The sequence below is a fragment of the Haliotis cracherodii genome, unplaced genomic scaffold, assembly GCF_022045235.1.
Source record: "Haliotis cracherodii isolate W230 unplaced genomic scaffold, xgHalCrac1.p SCAF_20, whole genome shotgun sequence".
Classification (NCBI taxonomy): domain Eukaryota; kingdom Metazoa; phylum Mollusca; class Gastropoda; order Lepetellida; family Haliotidae; genus Haliotis; species Haliotis cracherodii.
In genome coordinates, this window is record NW_027266276.1 from 10,148,005 (window position 1) to 10,162,428 (window position 14,424).

The 14,424-nt window shown below is 38.4% G+C and overlaps 1 protein-coding gene across 1 annotated transcript in view; it reads left to right on the top strand.

Annotated features, from left to right (window-relative positions):
* The first annotated feature begins 597 nt into the window (after positions 1 to 597).
* The window catches only part of LOC139470307 (uncharacterized), a 46,456-nt gene continuing 32,629 nt past the window's right edge, over positions 598 to 14,424 (top strand). The window contains exons 1-4 of the mRNA XM_071252668.1: positions 598 to 708; positions 11,901 to 12,002; positions 12,808 to 12,864; positions 13,592 to 13,676. Of these exons, the coding sequence (XP_071108769.1) occupies positions 598 to 708; positions 11,901 to 12,002; positions 12,808 to 12,864; positions 13,592 to 13,676 (355 nt within the window). The remainder of the gene's footprint in view (positions 709 to 11,900; positions 12,003 to 12,807; positions 12,865 to 13,591; positions 13,677 to 14,424) is intronic.

Consider the following 14,424-nt stretch of genomic DNA (forward strand, 5'->3'; position numbering starts at 1 on the left):
GCAGGACACGAAGATCAGCCAGCATCGATTCCCCACATGGGTACAACAGATTTTAATTGTGTCCCCTCGCTGTGAAATTGTTGGAGTATTGTTGAACCTGACGTAACATCTTACTCAATAGCTTGTGTCATTTGTAATCATGTCAGAGTAGTGACAACGAATTATCAAACAAATAGGACAGTGTTCCCACGTATGCAGACGTCTACCGTCAACTAGAAAACTCCCACACATCCCAAATGCTTTCCTTCAAAACCCAATTGCATATTTGCATTCATTTGAGTACAAAGAATATCGGCTGTGTGTATGTTTGCTTATTGTTTACGCCCCACTCAGTAATATCCCAGCCATGTGACTGCGATAATATGGCCTATGAAATAATGTAATATCGTCATAACTTCCCATGAACTCGCTCATCCTAATCACATCAAAAGACCCATGCCAATAATACGCATGCGTCTCGTAAAATAACGATATATAAAATCATCTTTAAAAAGTAATGTTATTGAACATACGCAGAGTTGACAGAAAAATTAATAACACTTTCACATGGTACTCCGATCATATTTCCACACAGGCGTCTCGCCGCTTGACTGACTTATGTTAATGGGCCGCTTGCGTTGGTTGCCGATGCGTATAAAAAGGACTCGGTATATTACAACAGCACCTATCTTATTGGTCTCCAACGCCGTGTGGTCCTGTTCCATCAAGGTAGGTGTATTCACCATAGTATACTGTTTGTCCGACATCAGTATTAAACTACAGGGGTGCATATTGTGAGGTTGGGAGGCGTACGTCATGTTGCAGTTTTATCAAATGCAATCAAGTGTTGAGTTTACTGTTAGTCATGAATGTAAAACAGTAAAAGTCATATAGGAAGTAGAATACATCATGGCATAACTGAATTATATGTATTGGAGGTTATATTGTATATTCTATGGAGATTTTTTTTAATATTTAATATTTTGTTACTGAATTTGTTACTTTTTTTATAATCACGTCGATGGGTATTTATAAACTCCAAATAGTGGAAATGTGTAATTATAGAAGTTGTGTAATCTTATCAAATGTTATATCTGGGATAACACTTTCTTAGTAAAGTACAGGTTCTAGTACTTTTTGGGTTGAGTCCCATCCAGGATTCGAACCCACACTGCCGGAGTCATCTTGTCGTTAATGACCTACCGCCCTATTGTCCCTTAAGTTGCGTTCTCGATGCTGTATATTAAAGGGAAGTAAGGGTGGCCCAGTCGTCCAAGGCGCTTCAATCAGTTGTACGGAAGTGTGTAAATCAACCAGAAACCTATGACCCTGGGTTCGAATCCGGATCGATTCTAGGTTTGTCAGTACCATTCCCATGCTCGTGGGTTTCAGCGAAGTGGTAAACGTCTGAGACCTGCATCACTTCGGGCTTTCCTCCCACATTAAGCTGACACGTCGTGATATAACTGCAATACTGTTAAAAGCGGCGTTAAACCCAACTCACTCACTCACTCATGTGTGTATGTAAGGAGGGTCTATATATCCCACCGCCAGGAGCCCATGCTAGCATTTCGTCACCCGTCATACTCAGTGACCTGTGTTAAACTATGAATGTCACATTCTGTCTGTGAAAAAAATGTAACCATTGACTTAATCACACGTACTAGAAATGCCAATTTCCCTTTAAATTATGTATCATCAGATAATGGCAGTTAAAAACGTTCCCGCCGTTACAGCAATAGAAACAATGTTTTTTTTAATTAAGATTGTATTCTGAATACACGCTGATATATGATCAGAAAAATGTGTAATTAAGATAGACCTTGTATTTTAAGTGACAGATTTATGACAATGCCGCATCCCATACCTGCAACATGAGTAGGTGATGTACATATGCTGATGAGGCGTCCATCGAGACTGATGTATATGTTAATTTGTAGCATTAAGCATTCATCGGTTTTGTCCGTTTACCACCGGTCATGGCCAGACACGGTCGTAACGGATGCAGGGAAGCGTCGTCTAGTTACCCAATTCTGTCCGAAATGTAGCGATGAGGTAAGTCTCTGCCTGTGTAGAGCGTGGAGGGTGGTTGAATGGGTACAGCGTTCGCTCGTCATGGCCCCGTTCCACAAAGCCATCTTAACTAAGGTGATCGTAGCTCCCATACTTTAACACTGGCTTACGATAGTCGTAGCGCTAAGGTCGCTTCGTGGAACGGTGCCCTGAATATTAAACCCAGAGTGTTACCGAACATCTGGCTTACAGTTTATCTACAGTTGATCCGCTTGTGCCAGGCGCCGCTATTCGCATATGCAGAGCTACGCCTCTTAATCGTACTGTGATCAGCTGTTTGGGGTTCGAGTCTGAGATTATTTCTGATCTGTCAACACCTACACGTGCTCCTGGGTTCAACCAAAGGCGGAAGGTTTGCGACCATGGTCACCCTTTCTCTCATATTGAACAGACACGCCCTGATATAGCAGACATAATGTTCATTGCGGCGTTAACCACAACAAATTCATCCCAGAATGTCAAATGACTATTCAGTAAAACCTTAGCACTGCGACTGTCGACTATTGTATGAAATTTACAGCCTCAGTGCTACGATCGCAATTATTATTATTATTATTATTATTATTATTATTATTATTATTATTATTATTATTATTATTATTATCGTGTGAATCATTGTGAAAACAAGGCATTCCACGGGTTTCTTAAACGGCCCAAGGATGTAGGACATAATCTCAATGTCATTGTTGACTTTGTTGATGGCTCTGTACTGCCGGACCCTATTGAAATGAGTGTCAACCAAGCTTAGTGCCTTATCAAATGGGCACCGGTTTGGTTTATCCAGCAGATGCTGTCTGAATGACCACTGCTTCGTGTTTATGTGCAGTGTGTCGAGTTTATGTGCAGTGTGTCGAGTTTATGTGCAGTATGTCGAGTTTATGTGCAGTGTGTCGAGTTTATGTGCAGTGAACCCTTCGCATGGATGAAGTCGGCTGGCCTTAAATGTGAAACAGAAGGCTTTCTGTTTGCTGCTCAAGACCAGTCACTTCCAACTCGAAACCGCCAATGTGTGATTTTGCATCAAAATATAAATATGAAATATAGATTAGGCAATGAAGTTCATGAGACTGTCCAACACATTGTCTGTGGATGCCCAGCTTTGGCGCGAATACAGTATCTTGAGCGACATAATTGAGTGACTCGATCTTTTTTTTTACCGTCTTCGTCATGCTTCTGGTTTTGATGCAGAGATCCATACGACCCAGAATATGTGGAGGGCGTCATGGAAAATGATAAATACAAAATTCTTTGGAATAGGCCCGTATACAGCCTCAGACCCATCCAGGATAACAACAAATGGTATCAACAAATGATAACAATGCATAAAAACAACTATCTCATGAATATTGTCGCCGGAACATGATATGCTGACGTACTGTTGCGACGACAAAAGTAAATATTGATTCTTTTTTTGTATTATTGAACTAAGGGTAAGCTAATATTTAATACGTCAAACTCTGATTGTGAGTGTTGAGATTAGGCCATGAGGACATATCACTGAAATGGGAAACAAAAAACCAAACAGCTGGCCACGAACTGTTGCGGTAATACTCTTCCGGCAAGACCCAGTAAACGAACAGTTCCAACAGTCATTTAGCCATCATCGGAAAAAGAGGCTTAGTTTAAATTTCGTTCCAACATTTTCCTGTATACCTTAAACCTTTTCTACTGCATAAAGAAGGTATCTGTACACAGTTTCATTGGGTAGTAAGCTTGCAAGTGTGTGCATGAATTTTCACGGGGTCAAAATTGCATAAATTGAAGGAAAAATGCATAATTTGACAAAATTGGCTGCAACATTTTTATCAAGTCATTTAACTTACCAAATCATGTCTTTGGTTACGGGTAATATGTTCGGGTATATAAATGTGGCAATAGTTGGTTTCATTTAACTGTTATTCTAATTCTCAGTGATAACATTGACAAAAACATGGTTTTTTTCCTACTTTTTCAAATCTTGTGAGTAGGTAAAACACTAATTCCATTGCATTTCGGCAATAAAACCACAACTGCATATCAGAATCTGCCTTAACCATTGTGCTATCCTATACAGAAAACAAAATATAATATATTACATAGGGGCTGAGATATTGTATACAATGTTACCCCCCCCCCCCCCCCCCCCCCCCCCCCCCAAATACAAATTGTGACGAAAATTGCTTATTGAAATATGGTTGTAGAGATTATGTTAATATAGAGGATGAGTAGGATAATTGCAACAATGCTTAAAAACACAAAAATAATCATAATAAAATACCAAATCTACTATCAACACATGAAGAGGCAGATACACGAAAGGTGATCCATGTTATGGATGCCTCCTGCAATGGATACAACCGTTTTGTCATTCACAGCCGAGACACTGATGCGTTAGATACATCATAAACATCGGTTTTCTGCTCAGATATGGATGAGTGCAGGTATTGTAAAGGACCCTAGATTCATACCAGTTGATGCTGTGCATCACTCCAGATGTTGTAGCTGCAAAATTCCATGTGGTTACAGGTTGTGACACAACAAGCCAGTTCACTGGTAATAGTCGACCTGGAAAATATTTATCGCACAACCCGAATTGTTGTAACCAATAGAAGAAACTGATGCCTTCGACATGAAAAAGGCAGAAGCATTTGTCATCAAAGTGTACAATCCAGCATCTACTGCAATTGGCATTAATACACTAAGTCCTGACATGTTGGAGACCTAGAGAAACTCCAACCCACACAAGAGTATATGTGGACGTCTACTGAGAATGTCATGGCTAATGACCCAGGAACGAACTGTGTCTAGAATTGCTCACCCGTAAATGCACAACAGGCAGATCTTGTCATCCAGATGTACATGTAGCTGCACTAAGTGCAACATGGGATGTTCCCTTTGATGCAATTGTTCCATGTCATGCTTTAACAGAAAAAACTTACCTACCTCTAAGAGATGGAATCTTACATAGACTAGAAGTGGCCTTATTTCACAGCCCTTGACTCTTGTGATGTAATTTTTATATACCGAGGTACATCATAATACTACAAGTATTCACGTGTTTTTTTCACTCAGTTGATAAACTGGTAGAATGATCGGGCAAAAGTGCAGTATATCTACAATTTTGAGTCAAACTTTGTTCATTTGAATTGAAATCTAACTTTGGGAGTGGGTTGTTGTCGCTAGAGAAATTAGCTATCAATATATCATTTGTTTTAATCAATTGATCAATTTGCCACACACGTCAGTGAATACAGCATACATCATTGAAAAGACAATGTAACAAGCTTTCATATGATATATTACATGACCATGTTGAAGAATAAAATTAGATCTTGATATTGAAAACAGGTCAAAATGGCGTCCATCTTGAAATTCAAGATGGCCCCCATAGATGTTCATAGAAAAACTTGGAACATCAATTTTCTCTAAGATTGTATTATTTTGGGTTTTTTTAGCATTGTTTGTTAAAACGTCAAAATTGGTATTTGAGGGGTGGGGTAACATTGTATACAATATCTCAGCCCCTATTTGAAATAATTTTATTTAGTTTACTGGGTAGGATAGCACAATGGTTTAGGCAGATTTTGATATGCAGTTATAATGGTTTTATTACCAAAATGCAATGGAATTAGTGTTTTACCTACTTAAAAGATTTGAAAGAGAAGGAAAAAAAACATGATTTTTATCAATGTTTTCACTGAGAATTAGAATCACAGTTAAATGAAACCAACTGCTTGCCAAATTCATATAACTGAACATATTACCTGTGATCAAAGACATAATGTGGATAGTTGAATGACTTAATAAAAATGTTACAGCCAATTTTAATTAATTTTAAGCTTAATCCCCAATGAAATTTGTCTACAAATGCATTTTTTAATACAATAGAAAAGGTTAAAGGTACACAGGAAAATGTGGAAACGAAAATCTTGTTTTTCACCCCCGGCCAACTGACAACCCCGGGACCAGTGACCTCGTCAACTGGATGTTTCTCGGCTAACCCTAACTTGTTATATGAGAATGTTGAATCAAAGGTAGGAGGAAAACAGTGATTGAAAAGCAAATGTTAATAAATCAGTTCTAATATATCAAATTCCCCGTGTGGATATAAATACAAACGTATGTAAATGTCCCAACATTTATTCAGGGTCACGTGTTGTGGCGTTAAAGAGGTTGTGCTTGTCGCTAACGGTCGCGGCTGAGTCGTGTTAATGGACCTCGCCTGGTATATAGTGCCACTCACCCCAACCCTATAAATCCTCTTTTTAATAAAGATCCAGTTACAACGACTTACTACACAACGATTTATTACTTATTATAATTATCATAATCATAATCATCATCGTCATAATAATAATCATAATAATCATAATCATAATCATAATAAGTGCATTTATAATGCGCCAGATTCCATTCACCAAGTGGATGCTCATTGAGCTACAGTATTATTACCCCGGTCAATGGATCAGTGAGCACTCGATTTTCATTCTCAGCTCCCTGGGGAGTATACAACCCAAGCTGCCTGTGAGGCGCTAGAAGGTTAACAGCCACATTACCATCTCATCCTACCGGGTACCCACTCACTGCTGGGTGAACGGAGGCACATTTCGAACAAAGTCACTTGCCTAAGGAGACACCAAACGTGGTACATGTACATGTGCTAACCCTGACAATTAGTGAATATGGTTCTACGCCGCTCAATATCCCAGTAATATCACGGCGGGGGACACCAGCAATGGGCTTCACACATTGTACCCATGTGGGGAATCAAACCCGGTTCTTCAGCGTACCCCATCGCCCCTACAGTCCTAACACACTTGCAGACAGACCTGAAAAAAATATCTCAAAACTTAAAAATCTATCAATTTATTCATTAGATGAAAATCCAAAACACAATTAGATGGTTTTTCAACCATTTTAAACAAAAGCTCCCATTGTAGCGTAGCAGTTTAGTATTGTAACTTCGAAAGATTATTTCTTTATTAAAGATATTATCTTTTTAATTATAACTTACGTATTGTTTTGTAGAGGTTTTAATAAAAAAATATATTTTACCTGTCACCGACCCAGTTTCCTGCAAATCCCCATGGCAATATATCGATAACAACTTACAACAAGGAAAGTTGACAGCTAGGCCGTGTTACAACGTCGACAGTATCCATAAACGTAATAGATACGTTTTGCTTCCACAGACCTATATATGACCGTGGGTTCGAATCCCGATTCGCCCCGATTATGTTTCTAGGTTTGTCAGCACCATACCCGTGCTCGTGGGCACCCAGCCCGAAAGCGGGCCAGACACCTATGTTCATGAGTTCGAATCCCGGTTCGCCCTGATTATGGTATGGTTGTCAAGGCTATACTGAAAGTGGTAAGGTCAAAGACATGCATCACTTCAGGATTTCCTCCCACAGCAAGCTGACATGCCATGCAATAATTAAAAAACTATTCAAAGAAGCGTTAAACTCAACTCACTCACTCACTATAATGCAATGATATCACAATAGTTGGACCTATAGTGTAATGATATCGCAATAGTTGCACCTAGAGTGAAATAACATCGCAATAGTTGTACCTATAGTGAAATAACATCGCAATAGTTGTACCTATAGTGTAATAATATCGCAATAGTTGTACCTATAGCGTAATAATATCGCAATAGTTGTACCTATAGTGTAATAATATCGCAATAGTTGTACCTATAGCGTAATAATATCGCAATAGATGTACCTATAGTGTAATAACATCGCAATAGTTCTACCTATAGTGTAATAACATCGCAATAGTTGTACCTATAGCGTAATAATATCGCAATAGATGTACCTATAGTGTAATAATACCGCAATAGTTCTACTTATAGTGTAATAACATCGCAATAGTTTTACATATAGTGCAATGATCTCGCAATAATTGTACTTCCAGTACAATAGAATCGCAATTCTGTTTTTACTGCGACAGTATTGTTGCAAAATAAATATACACTCAATAGTCCCCCTATTCTAACCACACGCTATTTCAAAAACTTCCAGTTAAGCCCATTTTATTTTAAATATAATTATGCGTTACGCACGAAATATATGTAATTCAATCCCGTTGTCACAGCGGGTTGTACCTCTTTTCATGCGATCCGGGGCAAACAGTCCTATGGACATGGTAGATATTGATGTAATACATTCAAAACTGTGTCGCTAAAAACATGACTAATACATATCGCACCAATATGTAAATAGATCTTGTTTTAAACATGAAACCACATGGCGTGTAAATATTTTGATAAATGGATATTATTTAATATTCTGTGAAATTAAGTGTACTGTTTTTATGTTATGTGTATTTTACGCGATGCACATGTGATAAGGGCCGTGAAATACCATTTACTGTTATACGTTGTTTTTGATGTTCGAGTCACTTAGCTGTATACACACGTGAAATGGGCTGTTTCGTGATACAGTTACTCCGATGAGAGGTTGTTTTTGTATTCTGTGATGGACATTTTGGATATTAAAGAAATGATACAAAATATATCCAAATAATCGATAATTCATAAAAGAATTCATATTCCTCTTCGAATATGATGATTTACTGAAGCGTAATAGTAACTAAGATCATATTTCATATTGTGATTTTTAAAAGCGTTTAAGCCAGATCTCTTCTTTTGGATGATTACAACGTACGGTCCCATATGTTTTCTTAATTTATATTATTAATTTAAAATTGGTTTTACTGAACTTATGCATTCTTGCATTTTTTATTTTTTTATGCAAGTTATTGTGAAATATTATGTTGTCTCATTTCCATTTAAAAAGTGCAGCAGTTTTAAAGGGGGAAGAGGTTTTATGTGTGACGTTTTCTCCCTATACGCAACGGCACCAAGCTACCTTGGTCTTAACGTTCCCTCAGTAACAGTGAAACCTTCCTTATAACAAATTTGTGGTTAAACGAATCCTGTTTACGGAGTACTATTACAGTGTCTTTGTAGGCAGTAAGCGCAGTGAGGGAGCTTCAATCTGTCCCTTCATCGTTGATGACACCAACGTGATGTACTAAGTATAAAATAACATTCGAAATATATAGTATCAAACTAATTAAACCTGATGGAAATTGTGTCAGGATTTATCCAACAATGTCATAACCAGTGTCTCGCAGTTACTCCCCGGGGCCCCCTCCCCACGGGAGTCAGATTTATGAGGATGAGGGGGTGTATATTTGGCTGATAGGATTAGCAGGGTCATGTCTCGAGGGAATGTTCAGCGAGTCGCGTCAGTGTCCCTGAACGTAAATTATCGAGGTTATCAGACCGTGGACTTTGATGCTTCGCTGTACATATGCAATGTAGAGAGTTGTACTATTCCGACTATATCATAAGCATATGTTTATGGGGTATCGTCATTATTTGATCGTGATTCATAAACACATGCTCATAATATAGTCGGAATCGCAATATCGACTCTTATGAGATGTCGCAATATTGCTGAAATAATGTCGATGCGACGTTAAATTTTAACTCACGCACTCTTGTGAGATTTCTTATGAGTTCGGAAAGGGTTTTGTCACTTTTATTTATATTATGATTATGAAAAGGCTTTCCTCGCTTTTATCTATATCATGATCAAATAGTGATGATGTCTAGTTTGGGGAAAAGGTGATTGTATCTGCCCTCGGGTGCCTCCCGTCACAAACACACGTAAAGGCAAGTCAAGTGTTCACGGAGGTCTCTTTTTTGTCTCAAATGTGTTCTCGTATATGCCTTTCTAAAATATTGAAATATGTAGCAGGTAAAGGTGTATTCTATATCAATCTATATTACAGAAATAATGAAAGGCCATAGGCCTATAGTACATATCTCTGTGGGCAGTGGGTGAACATATTCTCTCATCTTATCATTTCTAAAATTCATTGTATGGAAAATATACGAAGTCAAAGGCTTCAGTACTTTAATATTTATAGAAGACATTAATTCATTAAACTTAAATATATTTGGAAATTGGTACATTGATGGATGTATGTAATTCGTAAATTCTGATAAAATGGACAAATGAGAACAAAATGGTACCCATCCTCTATTAGCTGTAAATTACATTTTCTACATAATCTAAATTCCTTTGGGAAAAGTGTATTGGAGTAGTATAAAAGCGTCATTTCCCAGTTGATCCCTTTCATATTACAGTAAACTACGGTTAAAACGAACTCAAAAGGACTACTAATTTTAGTTCGTTATAACCGTAGTTCGTTATAAGCATATATACAGTATAACTACAGCAAATAGTCGGGACTAAAAAGTATGTTCGTTATATCCGTCAGTTCGTTATAAGTATGTTCGTTAAAACCGTAGTTTAATGTAGTGTGGAAGTCGTGGGCACACGGTGTTATGTTTAGTTGAAGCAGAACATCGCACTCACAGGTGTGGTCATTAATACAAATAAAAATAACAGACAGATGACGATAACCCTGTCAACAGGCCATCTGTTGAACATGTGTGACATACATCCCGATAACATATATTTTACCGATCAATGTTATCCGAAAACACAATCAGTTTTAACAGCAGTTAATGGTAGAATTTACATTATACTGTACAACCCCATGACTCAAGGTCCCATGGTATGTATTTATATTCGTTATAAGTGTCAGATGCTTCAGCATTTAGAATAGGTCTTCAAGTAAATAATGCTTGCCGTAAAAGGCGACTATGCTTGTCGACTAACGGGATCGGGTGGTCAGGCTCGCTGACTTGGTTGATACATATCATCATATCCCAATTTTGTGGATCGACGATCATGATTTTTAAATCACTGCATTGACTGGTTCAGACTCGATTATTTACAGACCGCCGTCATTTAGCTGGGATATTGCTGAGTGTAATAAATAAAGAAATAAAGAAATAAAGAAATAACAAGATTTTTAACGAATGGTAAAAGGTTCATGTTCGAAACGACAACAAAACGTGAAAAGTTATAAAAGAAGGTTTTGCTTGTACTGGCTGTCGTCAATAAACAACATTGGGTAAACATTTATTCATGGATGGAATTACTAATAGCTATTACTGTTTACTTTTTGATATGTCTATTTTGTATTATATAGTTATGTTTTCACATTGGTACCATATACATATAGATGGTCATGTATTTTGTAAAATGATGCAAGATGTAGAAGACTGTAAATGAAAGTTTATGTTCCTTTGCTGTTAAAAGCAGGAATGTATTTTTCTTCACATTTTATTTTCTACTCATACGTTTAACCCATACTTAAATTTACTACGGAAACCTTTTTGTTTGTTTTTTGAAATTTCAAGACACTAAGTTGAAATACGATGATACTAACTTGAAATTTCAAAACGATTATCTTGAAATTTCAACATAACATCTTGAAATTTCAAGTTAGTATCTTGAAATTTCTACTTAGTATCTTGAAATTTCAACTGCTGAATCTAAATCTGATGCTCGCGATATAGTCGGAATCTTACAATCGACTCTTTTGCAGAGATTGTTATGGAACTGGTTTGGTAGTTTTTATTGCTTTCAACACTTTTGCAATACGTACGCGATCCTATGAGTGAGTATGGTTTGGGGACGCTTTTAGCAATATCACGGCGGGAGACACCAGAAATGGACATTTCCACAATTAAGGACATTTCCACAATTAATGACATTACCAATTAATGATATTTCCACAATTAATGACATTTCCACAATTAATGACATTACCAATTAATGACATTTCCACAATAAATGACATTTCCACAATTAATGACATTTCCACAATTAATGACATATCGATAAACAGTGAGACCAATGCTTTTTCCATGCGTCAGTGCTCCCTGATAACAAAAAGACCGATTGGCTCATTTTCAATATACTTTATATTTGTAGATGAAGTTGTTCAAGGTCACAGGGCTTCTTCTAGCGCTGTGCTGCCTGCAGTCTATTTGTGGTGCCCCGGTTGAAGATGGAGACGGCCAGAATGGCCCCGAAGTAGGTCACGTGAACCATATACCTTGATTTTAGTTTGGTACTAAATTGCGGTAAATGTGAAGGCGATTTGAACAGTATTTCAGTCACTAGTATATCACGGAGCGTCAGCTTGACGTAGGAAATCTCACAACGGCGCATGTCGTAGACGTTCTGCACGTTGTTTCGGTCATCGTGAGTGAGTGAGTATGGTTTTACGCCGCTTTTAGCAATATTTCAGCAATATCACGGCGGGGGACACCAGAAATGGGCTTCACACATTCTACCCATGGGGGAATCGAACCCGGGTCTTCGGCGTGACGAGCGAACGCTTTAACCACGAGGCTACCCCACCGCCCCATTTTCGGGCGTCGTGTTGACAGATCAAGGAAGAATGTGAATGTGGGATTCGAACCCACGACTGGCGATGCCATTCAACACTAAGACATGTCATTAAATGAGTGAGTGAGTATGGTTTTACGCCGCTTTCAGCAATATTCCTGCAATATCACGGCGGGGGACACCAGAAATGGGCTTCACACATTGTACCCATGTCACGCCAAACCCGGGTCTTCGCCGGGTCGTCAGCGTGACGAGCGAACGCTTTAACCACTAGGCTACCCGACCGATATCATTAAATGAGTATTTTGTTCAAACATTATTTTGTGGTTAACTTTTGTTTTAAGATTTCATTTCTACTTCTTTTCTATCGACTTGGGTGTTTTGGGGGAGAAGAGATTCGTTTACCTAAAAATACAACCGGTATTACTTTTTTTCATTTTATGGGTACATTTAACGATTTTGTAGTACATGATATTTTCCCTTCTAGGTGGATATCGATACAGAGCAGCAGATAGATTCCGAGATAGAGATTGTCAACGGCGAGGTGAGTCCACACACAATATATTGATTGTCTATAGTTTCAATGTTCCGTTCATTTTCACTACGAATTTGTCTTTTACACCTAATCGAATCTGTTTCGGCAGATGATCGAGACTGGGTATTCTCTGGCGTTATCGTTTTATATCATCGGAATATTCTTTAAGAGATATCGGCCAAATAATGTGCCTCAACATTTGGAAACACGTGATGGCAACGACATGTTTTGCCGCGTCAGCAATTTTTACTCGTACAAAATAACAAGTGTCATTATGCATGTTTTATGGTGCCTGCTGTCGGCTCAGCGCTATGTTTCACGAGTTCAATAAAAAATCGCCAATGTTTTAAATATATACTGAACATAAAAAAGTAGGGTTCATGAATAATTTTATAGTCAAGGCTGAGCACACAATTTTATAAAAATATCACCCCCCAAAAATCGCGATCTGTAACTTTTTTTATTCAGTCAATATTCGCTCATTAAACAGATCAATTATTTTTTCTTGTTCAACATATTCTTAGTCAGTAGGTAAGCAAACATAATAAAACAAAGTGTTTTCAGGGTTCGTTTGAGATTAAGTTCCTCAAAAGAATGTTTTTTACATTTTTTTTACAAATACACAAACATAATATTTCAGAAAAGTACAGAACACTGATTTGATTACAGGTTTGGCACGTTTAAAGCATGAAAATAAATCGTCGTGACCTAATTATTGAATCTGATCAATTTTCAGACAGGACAACGACGCAAAAGGGCCTTTTTCTACACCCGACCTTGGCCCGACAAAATAATTCCATATGTGTTCTCTCCTAATATCCGTAAGTCCATTAAGCTGCCTATTAAGTGGTAAGTGAGTCGGTTCAATCCTCCATGGAACAGTACTTGGAGTGCAATTGTGGCCCTGTTGTCGCATTTCGCTTTCAAGAGTTACTTCCCTTTAGAACGCCATTAGCCTATGGTCTTGGATTCGAATCGTAGATGGTTTCATGAAGGTGAGGTGAGGTGAAATTGGGTTTAACGTCGCGTCGAAGATTATTGCACTTATATAGCGACGTGCATGTACGTGTGTGTTTGTGTTGCTGCTTGTATTAGTCCGGACTGATGCCGATTTATGGTGCTAGCACACTGAGATACCATGCCGCAGTTTAACATGAATACCCCACCCAGACACAGTATACTGACTCCGAGCCGACCAGTCTTTCTTTTAGCCCCTTAAGGCCGAGCGCCAGAGAGGGTAACAACAAGTACCATCTTTTAACGTCTTTTGGTATGACGCGGCCGGGGATCGAACCCCGGACCTTCCGCTCTCCGGGTGGACGCTCTACCATTAGACCACGGAGGTGGTTGTTCCATCAAGGAGTAAACGTAGGAGACCTTCATCACTTCGGGATTTCCTCCCACATCAAGGCGTCACGCCGTGATGTAACTGAAATACGAGTCAAAGCTGCTTTAAATCATCTCACTCACTAACTCACATGGCCAGTATTCTGGGTATGTCACGGCGTGTAAGCTCAACAGGGAAGCACGTCAGCGTGACCCAGATCGTAGAGAACAAAGAAAATAATT